Source organism: Mobula hypostoma, chromosome 1 (genome assembly GCF_963921235.1).
Source record: "Mobula hypostoma chromosome 1, sMobHyp1.1, whole genome shotgun sequence".
NCBI classification, from domain to species: Eukaryota; Metazoa; Chordata; class Chondrichthyes; order Myliobatiformes; family Myliobatidae; genus Mobula; species Mobula hypostoma.
The window spans coordinates 217,032,105-217,058,213 of NC_086097.1; the positions used below are offsets into that span (position 1 = coordinate 217,032,105).

A 26,109-nucleotide genomic window follows, 5' to 3' on the forward strand; every position below is an offset into this window, starting at 1 on the left:
CAAGCAAATACAATAATTTTCACCCTTCTTTCAGATGCTGATTTATTCATTTATTCAAAATAATTGCCAAACATATCAAACATGATGAGCCAATCACAAAGATAATAAGGTCTCGATTCCCCACATTCAGCTATGTGTTGAGATCAGCTGAACTCTTAGTTGCAATTACATATTTTCTTTTAATTTTATGGCATGGCTTTTCCAGAGAGGGCTCTTTTTAGGCACAGTGAATTTTAAAATTGATTTTCAAATCCAACACAGCCAGCTAAAATGCAACCACATGTCCAATTTCTCATGCTGATCCCTATATATTTTTTGATGGGTGTGGCGAATTAATGGTGATATTGTCTCAAATTTAATGAGGAAAGTTAAGTTGCTTATGCAAGCAATGAGATGCTGGAGGGATTCAGTGGGTCTGGAGGCAAAGTGTCCTGCGTCAGATTCTCAGCCTTGAGCAGCAACTACCACTTTCCTCCCACGGACACTGGGCAGCTCACTCAGTTCCTGCAGAAAATTGTTCATTGCACGAGATTCCAGGATCTGCAGCCTCTTGTGTCTCCATTATCTTTCACAGAACATACAGCAGTACAGCTCAGTACAGGCCCTTCAGCCGTGATGTTATGTCGGCATTTTACCCCACTGCAAGATCAATCTAACCCTTTTCTCCACATAGCCCTCCATCTTTCTTTCATCAAGGTGCCTATCTGAGACAGCCTTAAATCTTCCTATTGTATCTGCCTTTACCACCACCACTAGCACTTACCACTCACCATTCCTCTGACATCTCCTCCTATTCTTTCCTCCAATCACCTTGAAATTATGCCCTCTTGTACATGCCGTGCCAATCCCAGGGAAGAGTTTTAGTTGTCCACTCTGTCTATGCCTTTTATCATTTTATACACCTCGATCAAGTCACCACTTGTCCACCTTCACTCCGAAGATAAAAGCCCCAGCTTGCTCAAGCAGTCCTCAGAAGACATGCTCTCCAATCCAGGCAGCATCCTGGTAAATATCTTCTGTCCTCTCTCTAAAGCTTCCACATTCTTCCTATAATGAGACAACCAAAACTGAACACAATATTCCATTTATGGTCTAACCAGAGAGTTGTGGAGGTACAACATTACCTTGTGAATCTTGAACTCAATCCCCCGACTAATAAAGACCAACACACTATGTGCCTTCTTCACCACCTTATCAACTTGCATGGAAATTATGAGGGATCTATGAACATGGACCCCAAGATCACCGTGATCCTCCTCTCCGCTAAGAACTCTGCCATTAACCCTGTACTCTACCTTCAGCTTTGACCTTCCAAATGGTATCACTTCACACTTGTCTAGGTTGAATTCTATCTGCCATTTTGCAGCTCAGTCCTACATTTTGTCAGTGTCCCTCTGCAACCTACAACAACCCTCCACACTATCCACAGCTCCTCCACCAGCCCCCACATCATCTGCAAACCTACTAAACCCATCCTTCTATTTCCTCATCCAAGTCATTTATAAAAATCACAAAAAGCAGGGGTTCCAAAACCATTCTCCCTGTGGAACATCACCGTTCACTGACCTTCAGGCAGGATACGCTCCATCGACTACCACCCTCTGAGTTCTGTGGGCAAGCAAATTCTGAATCCACGCAGCCAAGCTTCCAGGGATCACTTACCTCCTGACTTGCTGAATGAGCCTGTTAAAGAGAACCTTATCAAGCACCCTACTGAAATCCATGTATACCACATCTACTATTCTACCTTCATTAATATATTTTGTAACTTCCTTGAAGAATTTGATCAGGCTCATGAGGCATGGCAACCTGCCCCTCACAAAGTCATGTGGACTATCCCTAATCAGCCTGTGAGTCTCCAAATGCTCGTAAATCCTGTCTCTAAGAACCCTCTCCAATGTTTTGCTCAGCACTGATGTCATATTTACTGCTCTATAATTTGCAGGATTATCCTTACTACCTTTATTGAACACAGGAATAACATTTGCCACCCTCCAATCTTCTGGTACTACTCCTGTGGCCAGTGAGGGCACCAAAAATCGTCGCCAATGTTCCCCATATTCTTTTAATAATAAATACAGTGAGAGAAGTCGCCAACAGAAACTTGTCAGAAATAAAATAACAATAAGAGGTAGAAATCCAAAAAGTTAACAAAGGAACTAGAGATCTAGGTGTCCTTGTTCATCAGTCACTGAAAGTAAGCATGCAGGTACAGCAGGCTGTGAAGGAAGCTAATGGCATGTTGGCCTTCATAACAAGGGGAGTTGAGTATAGGAGCGAAGAGGTCGTTCTGCAGTTGTACAGGGCCCTGGTGAGACCACGCATGGAGTATTGTGTGCAGTTTTGGTCTCCAAATTTGAGGAAAGACATTCTAGCTATTGAGGGAGTACAGCGTAGGTTCACGAGGTTAATTCCCGGGATGGCCAGACTGTCATATGTTGAAAGATTGGAGCGACTGGGGTTGTATACGCTGAAATTTAGAAGGATGAGAGGGGATCTGATTGAAAGATATAAGATTATTAAGGGATTGGGCACGCTAGAGGCAGGAAACATGTTCCCGATGTTGGGGGAGTCCAGAACCAGAGGCCACAGTTTAAGAATAAGGGATAGATAATTTAGAACGGAGTTGAGGAAAAACTTTTTCACACAGAGGGTTGTGGTTCTGTGGAATGCTCTGCCTCAGAAGGCAGTGGAGGCCAATTCTCTGGATTCTTTCAAGAAGAGTTAGATAGAGCTGTTAAAGCTAGCGGAGTGAAGGGATATGGGGAGAAGGCAGGAAAAGGGTACTGATTGTGGATGATCAGCCATGATCACAGTGAATGGTGGTGCTGGCTCAAAGGGCTGAATGGCCTACTCCTGCACCTATTGTCTATTGTCTAAATCTAAAATGTTAAAAAAGGAACTGCTTCAAATGTATGGATCTCAGCTGACACTTAAAAATTTACATGCAGCAATATCACAGGCACAAAGCATCAGAGACCCTTTACTAATCTGTACCTTCTGGGATTGGAATTGGTTTATCATTGTCACATGTACTGAAGCACAGTGAACAACTTGTCTACATTGCTGCTCATACAGATCAAATCATTACACAGTGCAGTGCGGTTGCCAAGGTAATGCAAAACAAACTATAACAACTGCAGAGGAAGTGCAGTGCAGTTAGGCAATAAGGCACGTTGTCATGGTAAGCTGTATTGTGATGTCATGAATCCACCTTAATGTACTGTGGAACCATTTAATAATTTTATAACAGCAGGGTACAAACTGTCTTTCAGCTTGGAGGTATGTGCTTTCAGGTTTTGTATCTTCTGCCTAATGGAAGTGGGGTGAAAAGAGAGTGCCTGGGGCGGGTGGGGTCTTTGACTATGCTGGCTGCTTCACTGAGGCAGTGAAAAAGAATGGACATGGTCGAAGGAGGGGAGGCCATTTTCCATGACATGCTGAGCTGTGTCCACAGCAACAGTATCTATGCTTTCTTGAGGTCATGGGCAAAGCAGGTGCCAGTTGTCAGTTGTCCAGTTGTCAGTTATCCAGATAGGATGTGCTCTATGGCGTATTGATAAAAATTGATGGGGGCAGATGGGGACATGACGAATCTCTTTAGCATCCTGAGGAAGTAGAAGTGTTGGTAAGCTTTCTTTGCGTCTGTTGATGCTGCTTAGCCTACTGAACTCTTCCAGTGTTCTGGTTTTGTTCCAGTTTCCAGTATCTTTGTCTTTTGGTTGATTTTTTACTTATTTCTTAAGTGCTGATGTTGCTGGTGATATTAGTGTTCCTGCACCTGGCCAACGCAAATCAATGATCTCATTGAGCTCATACCCTCCTCCCTCCCCTCTGCCCACACCCGTCTCCCAAACGTGCAACAACTTTGTGATGATACTACCGCCATTTACTGGACACTCATATATCAGAAGCTGACAGCACCAAAGGAGCACTCATACATGTACACTTTAAACCCACAGTTGAAGAGGAAACTGAGGAACTGGAAGGAGAAGGGGAAGAGGCAGCAGCAGCAGAAGCTGGGGAGATTCACACTGAAGTGGAGCAGTCCCAGCAACAGGAAGAACCTGCTGAAGCTATGCCATTGCCCACGTCTCCAGCAGAGCCAGTACCCACAAGCGCAGCTGCATTGGCGGCAGAAGCGGAGAATGATTCATTGCCAGCAGATGCTGTTCAGCAGGTAACCCAGACGTTCAAGCTTTGATGCTAACAATTAGTGGCAGCATTTCAAAACTTCCAGAAAATGCAGCCTTATTTTGCTGGGAAGGAGTTTTTTTAGATCCTTCTAAGAGAATTATGTTAAAAGTCACAGAATTGCCATCAGGAGTGGAAAGTCCTGGTTTTATTCTCTCAAGAGACACAGTCTGAAAAGGATAATGTTCTGGATCACCTCAAAACTCTTGCCCCCAGTCATTCATGATTGAAAAGTGAAATTGCATATAATATCAGGCTTCTTCTCAAAATTCCTTCCCTACTTGTATCACTTGCCCAGGTGGATCTATATATTGTATTTCAATTATGTGTCTGTGTTTTTAATTGATTCATTAACAATCGTTTCAAATTTTAATATAAATGTAACAGCTTTTAGTTTTAAATTTTCAAACAGAAACTGTGAATTTCAGGCCAGTGACCCTCAGCTTCTATCCATTACTTTGCCTACTTTTGTATTCCATCAAGATCAAAAAGTCTCTCCATTCCTTGCGTCTCAGCGCATAAACTGTTAGAAGTTCATACAAGCCAAATCGAGCCCATTTGGAAGGGAAAGGGAAGATAGCCAAGAAAAGGAGGAGTGGAGGAGTGGGGAGGTAATACGTGGACTGGTAGGTGATAGGTGGATTGAGAAATGTTGAGGGATGGTGGGTAAATGGAGGATGGGGCAGATTCCAACACCTGCAGTCCATGTGTTCACTTCTACCCTCCCCTCCCCTCCCCTCACCTGGCTCTTTAACCCTCCTCACTCCACCTATCACCTACTGGCCCCTGTCTCGCACTCCTTCTCCTCGTTATTATTGTTATCTTCCCTCTCCACTTTCAGCCCTGATGCAGGGCGTCAATCTGGAATACCATCAGTTCCCTTATCCCCACAGATGTTGCTCGACCCACTGCGTTCCTCCAGCAGATTATTTTGTTGCTTCAAATTCCGGCCTCTCCAATCCCATATCTGTGCTGATCCCACTCAGATCAACAGAGCCAAATGTTAGGGATCATACATGGCCTCAGTATCCCGGGGATGAGAGTACCAAATTAACTCACTAAACTATAGGTCTTACCTGGAAGGAGAGTGTGCTTGAGGTCTGGTTGAAACATCGCCAAAGCTATTATTCCACCTGTTTTAGATTACACTTAACAAATCTGGATTTGCCTCTCTGATGAAATTACTGCTGAAAATATGATGGATATGAATTTTTACCCTGCTGCAATGGCGATACTTTGCTAGTACCATTTAAGTATTGTGTCTCTGTGTTACCATTAGTTCTATCAGTTCTGTTTGGGAGCTCAACATTACAGGAATAGAAAAGAAGTTGCTGCAGCTTTTCAATGCCAGCAGCTGCTTAAAACTAGAATTGTTTCTTGTGTGAAAGAAACTTTGGCATGGTGCATCAGAGGCTTACGATATAGGCACTGACCCTCAGCTTTTCACGGTTGACTATAGAAGTGTATTAGATCCAAATAATGCTGAATGGTGAGGCCCAGTCTGGGAGTGGAGGGGGGAAAGCTTTAGAGAGGGTGCAGAGGATGTTGCCTGGATTAGAGATCATGTCTTATGAGGGAAGACAGGTTGAGCAAGCTTGGACTTTTTTCTCTAGAGCAGAGGATGAGATGCAACTTGATTGAGGTGTACAAGATGATAAGAGGCATAGATTGAGTGGATAGCCAGAGGCGTTTTCCCAGGTGGAGGTGGCTAACCCAGAGAGTGGTGCATGCATGGAACACACTGCCAGAGTTAGTGGTGGAGGCAAATAAATTAGGGAAACTTAAGAAACTTGTAGATAGGCACATGGATTATGTAGGGTGAAGGGTTAGATTGTTCTTAGAGTAGGTTAACAGGTCAGCATAACACTATAGGTCACGGTTCCCAACTTTTTTTATGTCATGGACCCCTACCAATAACTGAGGAACTTCAGCATTCGGCTGAGGGACCTGTACTGTGCTGTAGAGTCCGATGTTTTATCAAACATCCAGAGCTCCAGCTAAGTCCCATGCCCCAATTTCAATAGTTCTGGAAATATGTGTCAAACCACTATACCATGCAGAAAAATAAAAATAGCTTTAAAATTAATAAACAGATTTTACTAGACTCTGGAAGTCTCAAAGTGTTTGAGAGCAAATTAAATAGCTTTGAAGTGTAGTTAATTTTATAATGTGAGAAATGCAGCCACTTTGCAGCATGCAAACACCCATATAAAGCAATGTGATAATGACCTAGCTGACTGTGATACCAGGGATACTTCCATTGCTCTGCCTAATGCTGAAGTTCCTCAGTTAATGAGAGGGGTCCATGACATAAAAAAAAAGTTGGGAACCCTGACCTATATGATGACCTTTTAACCTACTCTGAGATCAATCTAACCCTTCACCCTACATATACTGCCTTGGGATCTACTTAAGACAACAGCAAAGTCCTCAAATTAACTTTATCTAAAAGGCAACACCTTGACTGTGTGAAACTGATTCAGCATTGGAGTGTCAGCATAGATCTTTGAAAAGTCTCTATGCTTGAACCCACAACCATCTGACTTAGAGCCTAGTGTGGGACTAATTAGGACATTGCTTATACCTTGGTCAATATAAACAGAAAGGAGCCTGACTACTTCAACAGGCCATGGTAAATGGAACTTCTCCTGAACAGTCTACTGCCTACTGTCAGCTTGGTATTAATATGTGGGTCATATTGCAGTCCTCTCACAAATATCTATGAATTGAAATGATCAAAAGCCTCATTTAATAGATAATACTTGTTTCTTTTACCTATTACCACAGTCCATCACCCTAGCAACTGCTACCGAATGCACTGGCAGCATAGCGTATGCTCTCTAAAGAGGACATAGCCCATGGCTTCAGGGAAAAATAAATCATGGATTGTGACCACAACCTCTAACTTTTCACCAACTTCAGAAGAATATTGGAGTACCAGGCCAGAGAGTGATGAATCTGTGGAATTCATTGTCTCAGATGGCTGTGTAGAATAAAGTCATTGGGTATATTTAAGGTGGAGGTTGATAGGTTCTTGATTAGTAAGGGTGTCAAAGGTCAGTAGGAGAAGGCAGGAGAACAGGGTTGAGGGGGATAATAAAATCAGCTGTGATGGAATGGCAGAGCAGATCAATGGGCTGAATGGCTTAACTATGTGCCCATGTCTACATGCTATGTCTTTGTTTTGTGGCTGCCTGCAAGAAGATGAACCTAAAGGTTGTATAGTGTATACATACTTCAATAATAAATGTACTTCGAACTTTGAGGGAGACACATAATAGTTGAGTTAGCATTCAGAAGTGAGTTTGTATGAGTATTTCCATATAAGTTACCTGTGCCTTTTTACTCCACCACTATCATTCAAAATTGGATGGATGATGATAAATCTGTTCAACCTTCAGGGAACATTTTTTTTTGATTAACACATGTCAAATATATATTTCTTTTTATATAGCTTCAGATTTTAAGTGGTAAGGACTATTACTGCACAATAAACTCTATGGAAAATGACACGGGCAACTCAGCTGCGACACAGCTCCAAACGCCTCCTTTTAGCCAATCGAAACACACTTGATGTTTTCACCATCAGCATTAGACAGAAGGGTGGTGGTCTTGTGGAGCCTGAGATCAGCAATGTGTGAGAACTGAATTGTTACTACAGTCTGTGCTGGTGATGGGATGGAGAGGAAAGGGACCCATTTTGTCATCATTACATTCAAAGATACCAAGCTGTCATTAGCACATACCCTGGATTCAAATGAAAATAAGTTCCCCTCAGTACTCAAATCAAAAGAGCTTTGGAAAGTTATGGTTAGAATAGCTGCACTGTTCTGACCTGCTACTTTGAAGATGATGGGACTCTAGCAAATAATGGTGGTTGTTAATGTTATCAAGCCATTACTTTTTTGTTATTTTGTTTCTGTTAACTTTGGAGAGTCCTCATCCTAATACACTATCAGAATTTTGGAAGACCAGCTCACTATCCACTTCACCCATGGGAAATATTAGGTTTTCTTGTTAAAACAGATCTCGCCAAGGAGCAAGAACTTAACACTGATATATCTTTAAAACAACACAGTATTGTTTTAATGTTTGTTTTATCAGTGTACAGAGATAAAATAATAGTTAGTGTCTATTTGTTTCATTGTCCTGTTTAATGAAGGCCGTCACTGAGATGACTGCATTGGAGTCTGGAACTCAGTTGCCAACAGCAGCCGCAGCAGTAACAGCAGAACCTTTGTTTTACCCTGCTTGGCATAAAGCTCGTTCATTGGACAAGATCAGCCCTAATTTGAATCCAGTGAACAAGAGTTCAGGGGATAATAGCAGTCAAATTGGGTCAAGAATTCCAGTTGAGAAAGATGTAAAGAAGCTGGAAGTAAATCGCAGTTCATCTGCACAGGAAAAGGACACTAATGAAGCTAGTTCAGCTGCTGCTCAATCACAGGTCAGTGAGGGGTTAATTGTTTGCGCAATAAGTTCTGCACATGTTGTGGGGCAGTTTTAACATAATGTACCTTACTGTCATACTCATTCATGTATCTAAATAAGATTCGTGCATCGAGAAGTAGACTGCAGTTGTGTCTTTTTAACAAGAGGGAATTCGTTAGTGTTTCCCAAAGGCTCAAAGGACAACCTCAACACAGTGTGGCACTGAGCAATCCAAAAAAGGAAGGCCTCTGGTTGACCTTCTGTTTTGTCCTGAATTAGCTCATGTCATTCAGGTTGCAGTACTGGGAAGTCGAGAGGCCAGCTGCTGTTGCTGGTCCTGGAACCCACCTACTGACTCGGTCCCAGTGGGGGCCGAGGCCAGATTGGGCTTTGACAGTCCTCATGGATAAATAAGCTTTTGAAAATGAAGCCCTGCCCTTTTTTGTCTCAAGCGTTGATAAGTGCAATGAACATAGATATTAAAATAATGCTGGCCAGGAAATAAGATAAAGTCCAGATGATTTCCTCTAAACTCCCAAAGGGGAAAAATACACTTGGGAACTGGAGGACTTCCGATGTCCTCTTAGCAACAAGAATCACTGCTAAGAGGGAAAAGAATTGATGGGACACAGACCGAAAGTGAAATCCCCTTGCTAATCCTCCCGCTAATCCTCCCTTAGTGCGACCCAAAAGGATATCAACAAAATAAGTCAGTAAGGAGAAATTCTGTTCCCCTCAAGAGAACAACTGCACTCTACTACATGAAATCTAATGTACCCGAATAAAATGCTTCTCCATGAATAACAGTGACTGCATTGTTTAGTGAATGCCTTCTCACCACTCTGCAGAGTTTTGCATTTACTAAAGTTTTTAAAGAATTAGTTATCGACAAAAGAGCAGACACAGTGTATCTTATTTCCCATAGGGTCTAGCGTTCTTCATTTCAGTTTTGGTTCTGATGATCGCACTTCGCCACCTTTGGAATCAGATTCAGTACATGATTTTTTCTTTTCTGGGTAGGAAGAATATTTTTAAATATGGTGTCTTTAAAACACAAAGTAGTTACTCACACTCTCCTCCTGCTTAAGGAAAAGTATGTCAATTGCTCTTTAATATAAATATTTAGAGTGAAATAGTTTCCTTCACCACCCAGCCTGAGGCACACTTGTTCCACCTTTGAGATTAGGTTATCCTGGCTACTATTTTGTTATGCTCATGTTAACATTGTTCAATGTTGGCTGACCATACACTGACAGTATATTTGTACCATAGGCTCCGAACAGTTCCTCCTCCTTATTCTTGAAATTATGAGATGAGAAATAATTTGCACCTGTCTGGATTACAAACCCAATTCTCCAACACTTACACTTCAAGATTGATGAACAGCAACAGTAATTTCAAAAAAAATGATGTCTATGTTACCATTAGCCGACAACTGTTGCATTTTAATTTCATGCTAAACAGTTTCATTTCCATATTTGCCAATCTATGACACATTTTGAAACTTTTAAAAGTGCATCCTGATGAATAATTGGTAACGTTTAGACAATTTAGTTTCCTGGCGAATTAACCAGATTTTGCTACTGTCTTTATACCACAGTGATCATATCAATTTGCATTTGAGAGAGTGAGAAACTACTTTCATGTGGCATAAAAAGCAATCCCAGAAATTATTGAGTGAGTGGTGGATTGACGCCCTAAAGATCTTCCCTGGATGAAAAATGTTTTCTTTCTCAGGAATGAATCCTTTTACAATGAGTGTGTCATGTGAACTTCACTTGGCTTTGGAATTTTCTCACATGAGTATGAGTCGTTAATTTGTCTCAATGTTGATAAATGCCAATTTTTTTAAAGTTACATACTTAATTATAAGCTGGTTATCAGGAAAACACACTGGGCACAGAAGGGTGAAGGTTAACTGTGGTTCTATGTTCTTGCTCCTTACAATTTAAAATCTTTCTATAGATAATCACTTTGCAACTATTTTAGAATATCCCTTCCTTTATTTTATTCCCCGTCTTTAATCTCTGCTGCCTATTTTTCACTGGAATCAAAGTGAGTAAGGAAATAAGGGTCCCATTTTATTTGCTTAAGATGATCCAAATTCTCTTAAAACTAAATATTACTTAGTGTTGCTTTATATCACAGGTTTAGAACAAGTGTGACCCATTTTTACTTTAAATAACTTTAAAAGTAGTCGGGAGTAACAGAGACACTATTATACATTGGAAAAATGAATAAAAAGAGAGGACTGACAACCAGTTAGTTTAGACAGAGAGGTCGAACATGTTTAGTCGCTGTAATGTTAGTGATATGAAATATAATCAAATCCATACATAATATAATATAATTGAAACCATGTAGACATCAACTATATAACGTAGAATTGTAAACACAGATTTCTATAAGGAAGAACATGTTTGACCAAATTTAAGTGATTTATTGAAACAGCAAATGTATAGTGGTTGAATTTTCTAATAGCCTTTGACAGGGCATCACATAACTGACTTATGTCACTTAAAAAAGTAGACAGCAACAATAGAAAACGAAAAGCTGGATATAGTATGAATGATAACCATTCATACTGGCAAACAAAGATGTGACGCTTAATGAAAATTGATACAGGAATTGCTGTTGCTCACATCTACATTATTAATTTAAACTCAGAATTTTAAATTGCAATTTAAAAGTTTACAAATAACAAAATGAAATAATAGTTAACACTGGGAAATAAATGCTTCAAATTACAAGAGATTATAAATAAATGTAAAATGGAGAGTTAGTTACAAATTAATTTTAATATAGATAAACATAATGTGGTTCATTGTGATGGGATAACAAGGGAATAAAGCTCTAAACTGGATAGTAGAGATATACTGGGAATATATGATGGTACAGTGAAGCGTAGAATATTAGCAACTTACTCTAATGGACACAGATAGGTGAGTGATAGGCAGAGTATATATTGAGCAATGTATGAGGCTATTGGGACAGTTGATAAAGAAGGGCCATACACTGAACTTAATCATTTACCTTGGATGACACAGAAGGAAGCTATCACATTGGATCCATTCAGATTCCCAGCAGAGCAATCCCATTAATCTCATTCCCTCTCTTATTCCCCATAACACTAACTTCATCTCAGTCACAATCTCTGATTCACTGAAACCAAGATCGTCTACATTTGCCAGTTAACCTACCAGCACAACTTTCAGACCTGGGAGGAAACAAAAGCACCTGGGAGAAACCCGCAGAGTCGTGAAGGGACTTGGCAAACTCTGCAGGGTCATGAAGGGACTTGGCAAACTCCACTCGGACACGATTGGAGGTCAGCATTGTAAATGGGTCACTGGAGCTGTGTGGCAGCAACAATAGTAAATTGGATTATTGAACATCCTGCAATTCTGCATCTATGTCTCAGGTTGCACTGCTGCCTTTTTTCTCGACTGTTCTCTCCTCCCTAACTTACATTGGCATTGTCCCCTATAGTCAACGAACCTCTCTCCCTACTCCCTATGGCTTGCGGTGCTGTTGCAGGATGTAAGGATGCCTGCTCTCACCGACAGTTAGTTTCAGCAGACTACAAAGACATCTGGAATGAGTCGACTAGACGAATTGTACCTGGAATAGTAGCAAATACATGACAGTATAATGCAGCATAGAATATGAGCTTCACATCCTGAGTGACAGATATAGATGAGTGAGTGATGCAGTAGAACATAGAACAGTTCAGTACAATACAGGCCCTTCAGCCCACAATGATGTGCTGACCTTTTAACATACTCTACTATCAATCTAGCCTTGCCCTCCATTTTCCTTATGGCGCAGAGATCACCATTTCAAGGTGTATAAGCTGGCTAACCCAAAATGGTGAGAGCTACTCCTGACATTCGATGTTATGATGCTATGTTAAAGAATCAAATTAGTCTGCATTCGGAATGAATTCCTGCCCAACTAGAACAGAATTAGGTTAATTGACACTGTAAACCCAGCACCAATGTCCAATTGCAATCCAGATCAGTCCCTCACATTATTACAGGTAAAGGCAGCGTAAATTGGTGAAATGCACATCACAGCTAAGCTGATATCTACTTCCAAACCATTTTGGCATAAGATAAAGACCAAGGAACAAAATTAAGCCCCTCGGCCCATTAAGGCTACTTTGCAGTTCCCTTACATCTGATTTATTATTCCTCTTAACCTCATTCTCCTGCCTTCTCTCCGTATATTTCAAAGCCCTGATTAACCAAGAATATATTAGCCTCCACTTTAAATATACTCAATAACTTGGCCTCCACAGCCATCTGCTGCAGTGAATTCCACAGATTCACTACCCTCTGACTAAAGAAATTCCTCCTCATCTCTGTCCTAAATGGACATCTCTCTGTGCCCTCTGGCCTTAGACATGCCCACTATTGGAAACATCCTCTCCACGTCCACTTTATCTACGCCCTTCAATATTCGATAGGTTTCAATCTGATTCCCCCAATCCTTCTAAACTCCAGACTCCAGTGAGTACAGGCCCAGAGCCATCCAACACTCCTCATATGCTAACTTTTTCATTTCCAAAATAGTTCTCGTGAAATTCCTCTGAATTCTCTCCAATGTTAGCATGTCTTTTCTTTTTAATACTGTAATATGGTCTGACCTTTGCCATTTAAAGCCTCAGCATCACACCCTTGCTCTTATGTTCTCGTTCTCTCAAAATGAATGTTAACATTGCATTTGCTTTCCTTACCACCATCTCAACCTGCAAGTTAACCTTTAGGAAATCCTGCACAAGGACTCCCAAGTCCCTTTGCAACTCTGATTTTTGAATGTTCACCTCATTTAGAAAATGGTCTACATCTTTATTCCTTCTAAGAAAGTGCATTACCATACACTTCCCTACGCTATATTCCATCTGCCGCTTCTTTACTTATTCTCCTAATCCGTCGAAGACAAGTCCTTCTGCAGACTTCCTTCTTTCTCTACCCTACCTGCCACTCTACCTGTCACAAATACGTGACTTACACCATTACTTCAATTTTTAGATTTAGTTGTTAGTTTCAATAGAGAATATACTAATAAAGAAAACCATTTTCCTTATCCATAAAGCCTTTAGGACTTTGGAATTTTTGGATATACAGCTATGATAACAATGTTTCTGACTGATTGCTTCATAAGTCGTTGTGCTTTGTTTTCTGCCATGCAATTATAACAACATCGTGAAAGAAAAACTTTGGCAAAATTGTTGGAAGGTGCATTTTATCCTTATTTCGTATAATAATGTTTTTGTCAAAGTATATTAACATTCTTTTGTATATTGAATATCAATATACAAAAGTATATTGAATATCAATATACAAAAGTATATTGACATTTTTTGTCAATTGCCTATCATAGGGAATATAACCAGGATGAAGGTGAAAATTTCATTTTGGCATTTCCAAATGTATCAAAATAATGAGAAATTCACAGCAACATTTTCAAGTTGATAAATCTATAACATTTTTCAAAGACTGTCAAAAATAATTATCTATCAATGAAATAATAACCTTTGTTCTGAGATATATTTTGACAGAGATTATGTTAATTACAGCAGGAATGTGTGATTTGATAACAGCATGCATAGTCACAAAAATAGAATGCAACATTAATCCAAATTGAATGACAGCTCACTAACTGTCATTAGCATGAATACGTAATTCTATGATATATGACTTTTCATCTCATTTAATGGTATTACATCCAGGTCAATACCCATTATTGTAAAAAAAAATCTACCTTCATCATAAGGAGCTTAAATTTCTCTGTGCGTTTGTGTCCACTTTAATGGTCTAATCCAATTATTTGTCCTTACATTGCTTCTTTTTATTTCTGCCAAACATTTGTTGCATTTGTAACTACGTAGATTCTGCTCACAAATAATCAGACTTTTGGATAAATTAACTATTTTGCATATACGTGTCCATTGCTAAGATATAGTCATAAGGATATGCTAGAGAGAAAGCAAAAGATGGCTGAGGAAGTTTTGTCTAGGAAGGGTCTGTATTATTATGAAAAACCATGATCATCCGATTTCAGAATTGTGAGCAAATATCAAAATTAATTTCCACTTGCAAGTTACATCTTACATAATATCTTGTAATATCTTGAAAACATTTCAGTTTCTCTTTCTATGCAAGTACCCAGAACTGAGAAGCCCCTGCTAGGGGAGAAAATAATTTCATTATTTTTATCTGAATATTGTCTTAAAATCCTGCGCCTGATTTTCCAAGCAGCAAGGGAATAGAACATGTCAGAAAATGGTTTTGTGGATCTCTGTCGGTCTCCCCTCATTCTTCTATGCTCCGGGGGGTGGGGTCCTGGCCTGTTCGGTCTTTCCCTGTGGCTCAATTCCTGAAGACCCAGCAACATCCTAGTAAATCTCTGCACTCTTAGGGGGGCAAAAGTTTAGGGGTAACACGAGGGGGAACTTCTTTACTCAGAGAGTGGTAGTTGGGTGGAACGAACTTCCAGTAGAAGTGGTAGAGGCAGGGTCGATATTGTCATTTAAAGTTAAATTGGATAGTTATATGGACAGGAAAGGAATAGAGGGTTATGGGCTGAGTGCAGGTCAGCGGGACTAGGTGAGAGGAAGCATCCGGCATGGACTAGAAGGGCCGAGATGGCCTGCTTCCGCGCTGTAATTGTTATATGGTTATATGGTTATATAAAATGGTATGGGAAACAAAACAGGAAATTACTGAAGCCCTAACCAATATTTCTGCCAATTCATTAATTGCAAGTAAGGTACTAGAATGCTGAATGATACCTAACATTCTTTTATTTAAGAAAAGTGATAATCCGGTAACTACCTGCTAGTGAGCTCACATCTGTAATAGGGAAATTATTGAAGATAATTGTCAAGACAAAATCAATGTACATTTGGAAGATAGACTGTGTAAAGATAGTCAGCAGGGTTTTGTGAGGGTGAAATCCTACCATATAGACTATGTTTTGTGTTGAATAAATTTGCATTTGGGGGTTTATCAGACCAGAAAGAGTGGGAAACAGGCCACACGAACTCCAAGTACAGCAGCCCTGAGAGCACATCACACTGATGACCAAGTTCTTGCCAGCTAATGACAGAAACTGTTGTTTTCACACAGTCAGTTTTGGTGTGACCTTGTCAATCTGCCCCAGCAAATTCTTGTTACATGACATGCCTCAGCTCCTCTGAACCAGATTCCCAGCACAGCAAGGTAGCCAGACATGGCAGTGTAGCAGATACTGGAACTGTTGGGCCAGTGTCTGAGAAAGCATGGCCTCGCTCTTCCTCTGATTGACTCTGCCTCCCAATGCCAACTCAGAATGGTCACAGATGCTGATCAATCTGCAAACTGGCCATGGATCTGAGAAGAAGCTGGTGTCATCATCTGTGTACAGTAAGGTTTTGAAGTCAGTGACTCCACTGCCTGACAATGTTACCACTCTTATGCTCTCAACCTTCCTAATCTATTTGGCAATGGGTTCTATGCAATACACAAAAAAGACAAGAGAGTGGACAACACTGACAGGCTCCAGATGTGATAGGAAAGAGATTTGTCTCCCACCCATTGATCTGGAATGCACTATGGATATCAATCCCTCCCCAAAGTCCACTCTAGAGAGCTTGGCCATTATATAAATGAGTAAGATCCTGTCAAAGGCCTTCTCCTGGCCCAAGATGACCAGGCAGGTATCCACCTCTTTATCCAACGTGTTAGCAATGCTATCAGAGATTTTCCTGCCAGGTACAGCACATCCTGATGACCACCTTTGTATGTGATTTTATCAGAGCTAAGCATGGATCTAAAGCACCAAGGCACCCCTCCATTGGTTGGGATTGACCATGGATATAGCATCTTAGCTGTCTATGTAATATGCAAGCCAGTACACAAACCAAAGCAGTACTTGGAGACTAATGATAAAATAAGTCAAAGTCTGCATGGTTGCTGTAAAGGGAAATCTTGCCTGACAGTTCTGTTAGAGGTTTTTGAGGAAGTTACAAGCAGGGTCGACAAAGGAAAGGCAGTGGATATCATTTACTTGGACTTTCAGAAGGCATTTGATAAGGTATTGCACATGAGGCTGCTTAAAACGATAAAATCCCATGTCATTACAGGAAAGATACTGGCATGGATAGTGGAATGGCTGACAGGCAGGAGGCAAAAAGTGGGAATAAAAGGGGCCTTTTCTGATTGGCTGCCAGTGAGTAGTGGTTTTCCTCAGAGGTCAGTATTAGGACCATCGCTTTTCACGTTGTTTGTCTAATTCCATTTAGATAATGGAATTGATGGCTTGTGGCCAAGTTTGCAGATGATACAAAGATAGGTGGAGGGGTAGGTAGTTCTGAGGAAGCAATGCGATTGCGGTAGGACTGAGACAAATTGGAAAAAATTGGAGAGAGTCCAGAGGAGGTTCACAAGGATGATTCCAGTAATGACTGGGGTTAACATATGAGGAGTGTTTGGCAGCTTTGGGCCTGTATTTACTGGAATTTAGAAGAATGTGGGGGATCCCATTGAAACCTACCAAATGTTGAAAGGACTAGAGAGAGTGGATGTGGAGAGGATGTTTCCTATGGTGGGGGTATTCAGAACTAGAGATCGTGGCCTCAAAATTGAGGGGCAACCTTTTAGAACAGAGCTAAGGAGGAATATTTTTTAGCCAGAGAGTAGTGAATCTGTGGAATACTCTGCCACAGACTGTGGTGGAGGCCAAGTCCTTGCGTATATTTAAAGTGGAAGTTGCTAGTTTCCTGATCGGTCGGGGTATCAAAGGATATGGCGAGAAGACAGGTGTATGGGGTTGAGTGGGATCCAGGATTAGCCATGATGGAATGGCGGAGCAGACTCGATGGGCTGAATGGCCTAATTCTGCTCTTATGTGTTATGGTCTAATGGTCTTATGATATGGAGAGCAAGCTGTTGCCCATGCAGCAGGTCCCACCTTGCCAAGCAACTGATAAATTGAAAGGAACAGCGGAGACCAATACAGTTTGGCATCAGTGTCTTTGCAGGTGTTGCCTGTCGACATTGAACTTAATGTTGAACTGCTTTAGGTACTCCAGCTCCGCATTTTTCATCAGGGAGTTCATCAGGGTATAGCCACGAGGCAGTAGATATTTGAGATCAGAGTTTTCCTTCTCCTAGATGAGTTTCCAATCACAGCTGATGAACCCCATATGCCTAAGGTGATTGGACCTGCCTTTGCCCCATCTCCTGTCAGTAGAAACTGTTCTGCTAGGCTTAGTAGTTAAGCCACACGTGAAGGCCAGGAGCTGAACTTGGTTGTCAGTGGCTACTTGAGATGCACACCACTGGAAGCATTTAATAGGTAGTGGGAGCTTATCCCCACTACCTCTCCTGGCCATGACATCCTTAATGAACCACCAATTTTCACTACGTGCTGAGGTTCTACCAGTCCTTGGGTGTTCAAGGGGATAGGGCTGTCCCCGTTGCTATGCAATGTTCCTCTCAGCTGGACATCACTTTTTCTTCCAAGAAAACACCTTTGACCACAGATCAATCAGATAGTGGTCAGCACAGAGCATCCTACCTAGACTGTGGGAGAGGCACTCTATGGATACAGTGAGGTAGTACCTTAAGCACACTATCCAAATCGTAGAGTTATAGACTCATAGAGCAATACAGCACTGACACAGGCCATTCAACCCATCTAGTCCATGTTGAACTGTTATTCTGCCTAGGTCCCACTGACCTGCACCTGGACCATGGCCCTTCACAGCCTCCCATCCATGTACTTATCCAAGCTTCTCATAAAAGCCGAAATTGAACCAGTATCCACCGCTTTCACTGACAGCTCGTTCCCCACTTGCACCGCCCTCTGACTGAAGATCCTCATCATGTTCCTCTTAAACATTTCACCCTTCACCCTTAACCCATGACCTCCAGTTCTAATCTCACACAACCTCATTAGGAAAAGCCGGCTTGCATTTACCCTATTTACACCCTTCATGATTTTGTATACCACTATCAAATCTCCCCTCATTCTCCTATGTCCAGAGAATAAAGTCCTCACCTACTCAGCCTTTCCCTGTAACTCAGGTCTTCAAGTCCCAGAAACATCCTCCTAAATATAGCGAGAGGATTCGAGTACAGGAGCAGAGAGGTACTACTGCAGTTGTACAAGGCCTTGGTGAGACCACACCTGGAGTATTGTGTGCAGTTTTGGTCCCCTCATCTGAGGAAAGACATCCTTGCCATAGAGGGAGTACAAAGAAGGTTCACCAGATTGATTCCTGGGATGGCAGGACTTTCATATGAAGAAAGACTGGATGAACTGGGCTTGTACTCATTGGAATTTAGAAGATTGAGGGGGGATCTGATTGAAAGGTATAAAATCCTGAAGGGATTGGACAGGCTAGATGCAGGAAGATTGTTCCCGATGTTGGGAAAAGTGCAGAACGAGGGGTCACAGTTTGAGGATAAAGGGGAAGCCTTTTAGGACCGAGATTAGGAAAAACTTCTTCACACAGAGAGTGGTGAATCTGTGGAATTCTCTGCCACAGGAAACAGTTGAGGCCAGTTCACTGGCTATATTTAAGAGGGAGTTAGATATGGCCCTTGTGGCTACGGGGATCAGGGGGTATGGAGGGAAGGCTGGGGCAGGGTTCTGAGGTGGATGATCAGCCATGATCATAATAAATGGCGATGCAGGCTGAAAGGGCTGAATGGCCTACTCCTGCACCTATTTTCTATGTTTCTATGTTTCTATATTCTCTGCACTCTTTCAATCCTATTTACATCTTTCCTTAGCTAGGTGACCAGAACTGCGCACAATACTCCAAATCAGGCCTCACCAATGTCTTATAAAGCTTCAACATAACATCCTAAATTCTGTACTCAGTACTGTGATTTATGAAAGCCAACATGTCAAAATACTTTTTACAACACTATCTATTTATGACAGCACTTTCAAGGAATTGTGGACTGTATATCTAGGTCCCTCAGTTCTCCCGCACCCTGTTCATTGTGTAAGTCCCACCCTGGTTTGCCCTCCCAAAGTGCAACAGCTCACACTTGTTTGCATTAAATTCCGTCTGCCAATTTTCAGCCCATTTTTTTCCAGCTGGCCCAGATCCCTCTGCAAGCTTTGATAGCCTGTCCACTACAGCCCCAAGCTTGGTATCATCCACAAATTTCATTTGGCAGAATGCCTCATTATAAAAACTCACCAAGGAGCACCAGGACGTCACTTGGCTGGTGGTGAGAGGGGGCCATCACAATCCTTTTCTGTGCAGATAGGATTTCATCCCAGTTGCAATCTACTCTCAGAGTAGACATGTTAAGGAGGGAACAATCATCCATCTCTTAGCAGACAGTGAATTTTCTCAGAGGTGGTGGAGGAGGATGCAAGGATGATTTTGTTCATTCCCAGAGCTCCTTAACTCTGATCTATGGGCTGCCCCAGGATCACATGCAGAGACCAATATTAAGTCCTGAATCAACTGCATGTAGATGCCCTTTGGTCTGCCCAGAACTTATTGGTCTTCCAGCACATGGAATGTAAAGACCATAAGATCATAGAATATAGGTTGAGAATTAGGCTATTTGACCCATCAGGTCTGCTCAACCATTTGATCATGGCTGATCCAATTTTCCTCTCAGCCTCAATCTCCTGCCTTTTCTCTGTATCCCTGACCAATCAAGGACTTATCAAACTCTGCCTTAAATATACGTAAAGACTTGCCCACCATTGCTGCCTGTGGCAATGAATTTGACAGATTCCTCACTCTCTAGCTAAAGAAATTCCTCCTTATTTCCGTTCTAAAAGGACGCCCCTCTATTCTGAGGCTGTGTTCTCTGTTCCTAGACCCTCTCACCATAGGAAACATTCTCTCTACATCCACTCTACTGAAACATTTCAACATTCAGTAGGTTTCAATTATGTCACCCCTCGTTCTTCTGAATTCTAGTGAATACAGGCACAGAGCCATCAAAAGGTCTTCATATGACAAGCTGTTCCATCCTGGAATCATTTTTGTGAACCTCTTTTGAACTCTCTCCAGTGTCAGAACATCCTCTCTAACATAAAGGCCCCAAAACTGCTCACAATACTACATGTGAGGTTTTGCCAGTTATTTATAAAGCCTCTACATTACATCCTTGCTTTTATATTCTAGTCCCCTTGAAATGAACAGAAATATTGCATTTGCCCTCTTCACCATTGATTCAACATGCAAATTAACCTTTAAGGCATCCTGCACAAGGACTCCGAGGTCCCTTTGCACCTCAGATTTTGAATTTTCTCTCCATTTAGAAAACAGGCTACCCTTTATTTTCTTCTACCAAAGTACATGAACATACAATTCCCAACACTGTATTCCATCTGCCACTTCTTTGCCCATTCTCCTAATCTGTCAAAGTCCTTCTGTAGCATCTCTACTTCCTCAAAACTACCTGCCCCTCCACCTAGCTTCATATCATCTGCAAACTTTGCAACAAAGCCATCAATTCCATCACCCAAGTCGTTGACATATAAAGTAAAATTAAGTGGTCCAAACACCACTCGTCACCAGCAGCCAACCAGAAAAGGCTCCCTTTATTCCCACTCTTTGCCTCCTGCCTATCAATCACTGCTTTATCCATGCTAGAATCTTTTCTTTAATACCAGAGGCTCTTAATGTGTTAACAGCCTCATGTGTGACACTTTGTCAAAGGCCTTCTGAAAATACAAATACACAACATCAACCGATGCTCTTTTGTCTATCTGGCTTGTTATTTCTTCAAAGAATTTCAACAGATTTGATGCCGATTGGCACATTCCAGACTGCAGGAGAACCTGCTGAGAGATGCACTGAAGCTTGGTGTAGCCACTGAAAAGGCTCTGTGGGGAAAATTTTAAAGATTTAAAGATTTAAAGTGCTTGTCACATGTACATGGAAACACAGTGAAATGCGTCTTTTTCATCAATCACCGGCACAGTTTGAGGATGTGCTGGGGTCAGCCCCCAAATATCCTCATGCTTCCGGCGCCAACACAGCATGGCCATAATTTACTGACCCTTGGACTGGTGGAGGAAACCCACTCGGCCACACAAGAACGTGCAAACTCCTTGTAGACAGCGATGTAAATTGAACTCCTGTCAGTGTTCGCCGGCGTTGTAAAACGTTGCGTTGATTACCACACTGCAATTGTATAGTGTAATTCCTCCTGTATAGTGTAATTAATTCCGCACTTGGAGGGCTGAGACCAGGTTTTGCATTTTGTGTGTGTGTGCGTGTGTGCGTGTGTGTGTGTGTGTGTCTATACATGTATTTATATACAAGAATAAGGTCTATATTTGAAATTAATTTTTGGACCTGAAAGTACCTAATGTTCCAAGAAATCCTTTACTTAAAGACGGTCTGTACATAAAACAAACTAAGCTTCTATCTATTCCTCTTCTTTCAGACTGGTTCTGAAATTTCGGCTCCAGTCCAAAGTGAAGAGCACGGCGGAAGCGAAGCAAAGGGCGACGAGACACCCCGCCACGTCTTCTCGTTCTCTTGGTTAAACTCACCGGCTAAATAGAAAACTCAAGCATACGTGATAAAGCCGGAGACGCTAACCTAGCAGTCATTATAAAAAAATAACCTAACGTTCACTCAGCATTTGAGCCTGTTGATTTCGATTTATGCTTGTGAATTTGAGGATGGGATACTTCAGATCGTCTTTTTACCAAATCCCCTGGGTTAATTTCACTGTTGACCACTGAGTTAGGGGTGGCGGGGCCGCAAAGACACGAAACAGTTTGATGGACTGAAAGGAATTTCTAGTAACGTTGCCGATTATTTCACGGCAACAGTGGTGGGCAAAACTGTTACAGTAACTCGTTTCATATTAACCCTTATCTCGGACCCGCTATTGGCGAGGTGACGGGGAGAAGTAGGTAGAGGTGGGGTGGGGGGGAGGGGGTTGGAGTTATGTTCAGGCGTAACGTACAAGTGCTGTCTTGTATTTCCAATTAAACCTGTTCTGTGTGCCTTTACATTTTAACTACCGCGGGGCGGTCTTTCACTCTAGGCGGTTTGCGGGCTTGTCGCGTTTTCAGTTCATTCACACAACCTGTTCCCGTTGCCTTGGGAGAATACACAGGAAAGGGTTCGCGCAGCAACGTGAACTTCATTCGTTTCTTTGCGTGTTTTGTGTTTTCATAGACAATTCCTTCAGATATCCTGGAAAATGAAATGTTTTTTTTGTAACATATGCCGCCTCCGCGATAAAGCATAAAGCAAGGAGATCGTCGTCACCGTTCAGCTTTTAATAGAAATATAAAGATTAGGCATTCTCTCGCGCAGGATAAATGATAAAGTATATACTGTACGTTTATTACAGGTAACTAGAATTCGACAATAAACACCAAATGCACGCTAATATGACGGAAATGTGCAGTATATTAACGTTAGCAGCGCTATATTTGTGCGACAGACAGCAGAAGCCAGTCTATTTCCCGACTGAATCCATTACTTTCTTGTTTTCCTCTGCTTGCTTGGCCTTTTGCTGCACTCTAGCTATCGCGAGCAGTTTATTTAGAACATGCAAAGGTACATTAAGGGAAATAAGAGGCGTGCCCCGTCTTTTTCCTCGCTCTAACATCTCATCCACTAAGTCTTGGTGTCTGCCGTAAACGTCATCCAAGCCTCCAACTGTATCATGTAGGATGCGCTGGAACTGTGCCAAGGGCATTTTGGAAGCTCCGTCGAAAGGAAAGATTTCAATTAGCTTTCGACCGAGATGTGATGGATTATCGTACGCTTTGACCCGCGGTTTAAGGTATTCCTCGTCGAAGCGAAATCCAGCTGGTGGAACTAAGTGCTGGAGGTCTGAATGTTGACCAGAACCGAGTTTAGCTGAAACGGAGTTCTGTAAGGCTCGACAGTCATCATCGGGTACGAACCCAACCAGCAGGATAGAGGTGCAAAGCCACACGGGGATCTTCATGGAAGAGAACTAGGGTTTAAGTAGACAGAAGCATACGTTACTTCTTCATATCTACGATGTGCGGAATTGTAAATAAGAATAAATAAAATATATCCTATGGAATAGGTCTTTCATTTTAAAATTATTTAAGAAGTCATTAGGTAGTCAATGGGGTTCAATTTAGGTGAAACAATCGCCTCGAACATAGAATTAAATCAAAATCCTCTGCGGATTGGAAAACTGAAATAAAATAGAAACTGCCCCCTAACACTCTAAAAAGAGAACTAACATAAGACGTCAATCAAGTTATCTCAGTAATGAATGTGCTTCGGTGTTGTTCCCTACGGTAATTATAACATAAAAAGAGGTTGAGATTCACAGTCGCGAGCAATTTCAAAATGTCTTTAACTACCAGTACCTGTACGTAATAAGTCAAACAAAATGAATTTACCTTCACAAGATCGGATGGACCTGATTTACCCTGTGGTCTTGTTCTGTCCGGATGAGATTGCAAGACGGAGAGGAGTTAATTGGGGGGTAAAGTCTGGCTATTGCAGTTTTATATCTCCATCTGCGACCCGTGTGTCACGATTGCGTCCTGGTTGGTGACGCAAAGATTATCCGAGCATTCATGAATGAAAAGTGAGGGGAAGGAGACACACACACACACACACACCACCTGACTCAGAGGAATTACTCTGCAACGAATGCGCTGATCCAGTCCCTTCGCAAGATTTGGACCTAGCTCTGTTGAATGTGGTGTTTCCCTGCCAATTATACATGGAAAATGATAGCACTAACTTGAAGATAAACTGGCTGATTCATGGCTAGCAAACAGCATTAAAACAACCCTGGGTTGTACTGGTCCGAATGTCTCTTATTTAACGGCATTTAGGGTTTTTAATTAATGAACAAAAATGCTATCAGAGTTTAATGAAAGCGGATGTAATGGGATAATACAATTGTTACGGAATTTTTTTGTTGTTGTTAAGAGTGCATCGTCTTTTCTCTCGTACAGTACAATGTTAGCAGCGTAATGAAATAAAGAACTTCAGGTATAAGTCTCGGAAGGGAATTTTGCTCTTATTTCAGGAGACTGTTTTTGTCATAAGTGTCGATCAACATTGACGTTCTTTGTAAATTCTCTAGCACAGCATATTCATGTCGTTGTTTTAAATTTTCAATCTTACTTTTCCAAATGCATCAAAATACCCGAGAGATTCACAGAAACGTAATCAAACTGCCAAATCCTGAAAGTATTTGCAGAGACTATCAAAAATTTTTATCCGTCAATTAAAAACCAATCGTATATCCTATGACAGGGATAGTTCATTACGGAGGCTTATGAGGTTTAACATTTCTTGTCACAAAATTAGAAGTCAACGTTAATTCAAATTCAATAGCAGATCTCTAACAGCATATTTATCGACTCCTGTGCTGGAATCCGGAGCAACAATCAAGCTGTCAATCTGCGGGAGAAACCCTGTGAGCCGAGCAGCGTATGTGGGGGCGGGTGGGAGTGGAAGGAACGCTCCGGGTCGAAACCCTGCTTCAAAACTGAGAGCAGGGAATAGGATAGCCAATATAAAGAGGTGAGGCAAATGATGAGACAGAGGATTGAGGTGACGGGCGGACTGAGGAAATGCGGCGGGGGTAGTGGAAGAGATTAGTTGAAGGATGACGAACAGATAGGACCATGTAAGGGGAGGTGTGGAGTTGGGAGGCATGATACATGAAAGCAGACAGAAAAGGAGAAAGATGGAGCCGCGAAGGGAGTGGGGAGGGTGAACGTAGATACAGCCGCTGGACTAATCAGTGGGGAACGTAAAGCTAACGGTGTAGAGAGGTAAGGAAGGTAATAGTGGAAACCAATAAGGGAGAGGTGAGATAAGAGCAGACAGAACCAGGACGATATGGGAGAAGGGGGGAAATGATGGGTAAAATATGCATGTACCTGAACAGTAAAAAAAAAAGAAATCAAACCCTTAGAAAGAAGTAACATTACTGTAGACTGGAAGATGTAGAATCCTTGAGGGTAGAAGTAAGAAACTACAAAAGTAAAAATACTCTGATGGGAGTTATATACTTGCTTCTGAACAATAACTAGGATGTGGGATGCGAATTACAACAGGAAATAGAAAAGGCATGTAAAATACGAATATTACCACAGTCATGGGGATTTTGATATGCAGGTAGATTGGAAAAATCACTTAGTCCTAAATCCCAAGGATGCCCTCAAATGGCTTTTTAGAGAAGTCTGTGGTTGAGCCGGCTTGGGGAAAGACAATTCTGGATTAGGTGTTGTGTAATGAACCAGATGTGATTAGTGCCAGTGAGGGTAAGAATAGGATGCTCTGTCAGATGAACAAGTGGCTGAGGAACTGGTGTAGGGGGCAGGGTTTCAGATTTCAGGATCATTGGGACCTCTTCTGGGGCATTTGGAACCTGTACAAGAGAGACGGGTTACACTTGAACTACAAGGGGACCAACATCCTTGCAGGGAGGTTTGTTAGTGCTGTTGGGGAGGGTTTAAAATAGATTTGCAGTGGGATGG

The 26,109-nt window shown here is 41.7% G+C and overlaps 1 protein-coding gene across 5 annotated transcripts in view; it reads left to right on the forward strand.

The window, feature by feature from the left end:
* Nucleotides 1-26,109, forward strand: part of trim55a (tripartite motif containing 55a) — a 148,687-nt gene that overhangs the window by 65,509 nt on the left and 57,069 nt on the right. For 2 of the 5 annotated variants that reach the window (XM_063064312.1, XM_063064321.1), the window contains exons 8-10: nt 3,963-4,180; nt 8,357-8,641; nt 22,047-22,506. In XM_063064312.1, coding sequence (XP_062920382.1) covers nt 3,963-4,180; nt 8,357-8,641; nt 22,047-22,166 — 623 coding nt within the window. In that variant the 3' untranslated portion in view covers nt 22,167-22,506. Of the gene's footprint in view, nt 1-3,962; nt 4,181-8,356; nt 8,642-9,550; nt 9,642-22,046; nt 22,507-26,109 lie in introns of those variants that run through there. The other 3 variants (XM_063064332.1, XM_063064339.1, XM_063064347.1) reach the window with 3 other exon arrangements.